Here is a 2,500-nt window from a genome sequence, read left to right as displayed (position 1 = left end):
CTGGCCACTGTCGTTTGCCAGTCGTAATGAGGCTTCTGATATCTGTACCTGTATCTGCTTCTCCAGCAGCAGCTTGTTGATGTCGTCCTCACGGTTGTTAAGCAGATTTTCCGGTAGTTTGAAGCTAGTACCAATCTTGCGACGCAGTGTTGGGGCGCTACCGTTGCTACCGACACCGTTAGCACCGGCCGCCGTGCCCGCCGGTCCGTCCGATGAACCGATGCCGCAGCTAAAGTCGCTCGGATACATTCCGATCAGTTGTGCCTCCTCGCGCTTGATCTGCTGCAGTTGGCTATACTTTTCATTCAACAACTTTTGAAGTTCCTGCTTGCGCAGCTTCAGCTGCTCATATTTGACACCAGCGGGGCTCTTCTGGTCCTTCCCGGCCGGGGATTGTGCGTTCGGTCCCGTATCCGCCGCATCCTTCCCACTACCACAGCCCTTCAATGGCTGACCGGTGGTGTGTTTCTGATCAATCACTGTCGTCGACATGATGGCTGCGCCGTTGCTTTTATTCGAAGACGTAGACGAAGGTCCTTCCGTCGGATGAGGATGGTGATGATGGTGATGATGATGATGATGATGCGGTTGCGTCCCGAAGAAGGGTTGCTTTACTTTGGCATCGCCCATTGTCTACCGATGCTGCAGCTCGATGACCGATGCGATCGGAGCCAGCTCGGTGCAGGGGCGGCTGCAACGCCCCTTTTCACGAGAAGCTTCGTTCGTTCGTTTACCCAACTTGACCCTCAAGGCGGCGCTGCTGCGATGCGTATTTAGAGCACAAGCACTACGCGCCGCGCGGTCGTCTTTTGGTTGTCTTATCTCACTGCGCTCTTAGCTTAGTCGCTGGTTCGCTCGTTCGTTGTTTCGAAATCGTGAATCATTCATTTGCGCACTCAATCCATCACCGACGGCCGTCAGCCTGCAGCAGGTCACACGGAAGATTGCGGCGCTGCTTCTGCTGCTGAATCATGCATTTTTCATTCGTTGTCTCTAAATTGCGGTGCGATATTGCTAGACGCTAGGCGTTCTGCCCCGAGTTTCGCAGCTCATCATCTCGGGCAGCGCCTCGGACGGCCCCGATGAGCTGTGCTAATTGGTGCACTCGATCCTGCTACCCTGCAAGATAGAGGGTTGATGTTGAAAATGGCACTTTCTCATACTGCACAGCACAGGAGCCTTACCGTTTCCGAAACTAAATCGAAACCTAACGCGTCGATTTTGGTTTAAAGGGATTTTTTCTCGCCTCTCGAGGGAACGGGAACAACGCTGTAACGGGAGCTGACACGCTAGATTTTTGGGCCACAAATCACCGAACGGAACGGGAAACCGAGCTCACACACACACACGCCGATCGTCATCGTTATCTCCACACGCCAAGGAACAACAAAATTTCATCCAAAATAAATGGAAAATTAGGGAAAATCAAACGAAAATAAAACGAAAATAAAGCAAAACGAAGCGCCCGAGATCTCGAGGAATTTTTCAGGAAAATCGAGCAGAAATATTCGAGCAATGCTCTGACAAAAAAACGTCATCGTCGTTCGAGCACTACTCGAACCAAGGTGCTTAGAGAGGTGGCTTCATTCGACTCGAACTTACGTGCAAGTTTTGAAAAATCGAACAACAAAAGTGTAGCTTGGCCAGTTCTTCCAAAGTTCCAAAGTTCAGCTTCGCGCGATGGCGCTAAAAGGCCTGAAAATTGTTGAGTTTGTTGGGCTTGCCCCCGGTCCGTTCTGTGGAATGTTGTTGGCCGACTTTGGGGCAACGGTCACACGAATCGATATGGTAAGAACCGGCTGCTTACTGTCCGAGATCGTACGATGAGAGGATCTGAAAGGTTTCCCTTTGCAGAGCCCCCGCAACCCGCTGGATGTGCTACAGGGAGGCAAACGATCTTTGGCCCTAGACCTGAAGAAACCGAAGGCCATAGAGGTGGTGCGGTCCCTGTGCCGGAAATCCGATGTCCTGATAGAACCATTCCGACCGGGAGTGATGGAAAAATTGGGCCTTGGTCCATCGATCTTGCTGCAGGACAATCCCGGACTGATCTACGCTAGATTGACGGGATTCGGGCAGAGTGGTTCTCATGCGGCTCGTGCAGGTCACGATATCAATTATGTGGCCCTTTCCGGCGTGCTATCATTGTTGGGACGCCAAGGCAACAAACCACCGTTCCCAATCAATTTGTTGGCCGATTTCGCCGGCGGTGGGATGATGTGTGCCTTCGGTATTCTCGCGGCATTACTCGAACGACACCGGTCCGGTCGAGGTCAGATCGTGGATAATGCGATGGTCGAGGGGGCCGCCTATATCGGTAGTTGGCTGTTCCGCTCCCGAAATCTGCCGATCTGGGGAAAGCCTCGTGGAGAAAATATGATTGATGGAGGAGCCCACTTCTACGATACTTACGAAACACGCGATGGTAAGTTCGTGTCGGTGGGTGCCATAGAGAACCGGTTCTACCGGCAGTTGCTCGAGGGTCTTGGTCTCGATCCCG

General features: G+C 52.5%; 2 protein-coding genes across 3 annotated transcripts in view; one reads left to right on the top strand and one right to left on the bottom strand.

Annotated features, from left to right (window-relative positions):
• Positions 1-2,500, bottom strand: part of LOC125949594 (hormone receptor 4-like) — a 21,768-nt gene that overhangs the window by 4,737 nt on the left and 14,531 nt on the right. Inside the window, exons 1-2 of one of the 2 annotated variants that reach the window (XM_049676741.1) lie at positions 1,185-1,451; positions 1-1,119 (exon numbers count right to left, since the gene is read on the bottom strand). The exon at positions 1-1,119 is cut by the window's left edge and continues 4,737 nt beyond it. In XM_049676741.1, coding sequence (XP_049532698.1) covers positions 1-630 — 630 coding nt within the window. In that variant the 5' untranslated portion in view covers positions 631-1,119; positions 1,185-1,451. Of the gene's footprint in view, positions 1,120-1,184; positions 1,452-2,500 lie in introns of those variants that run through there. The other variant, XM_049676743.1, reaches the window with a different exon arrangement.
• The window catches only part of LOC125949597 (alpha-methylacyl-CoA racemase), a 1,401-nt gene continuing 480 nt past the window's right edge, over positions 1,580-2,500 (top strand). Inside the window, exons 1-2 of the mRNA XM_049676751.1 lie at positions 1,580-1,788; positions 1,855-2,500. The exon at positions 1,855-2,500 is cut by the window's right edge and continues 480 nt beyond it. Coding sequence (XP_049532708.1) covers positions 1,681-1,788; positions 1,855-2,500 — 754 coding nt within the window. The 5' untranslated portion in view covers positions 1,580-1,680. The remainder of the gene's footprint in view (positions 1,789-1,854) is intronic.

Source organism: Anopheles darlingi, chromosome 2 (genome assembly GCF_943734745.1).
Source record: "Anopheles darlingi chromosome 2, idAnoDarlMG_H_01, whole genome shotgun sequence".
Taxonomy (NCBI): Eukaryota; Metazoa; Arthropoda; class Insecta; order Diptera; family Culicidae; genus Anopheles; species Anopheles darlingi.
This window is presented reverse-complemented; position numbering and strand designations above follow the sequence as displayed.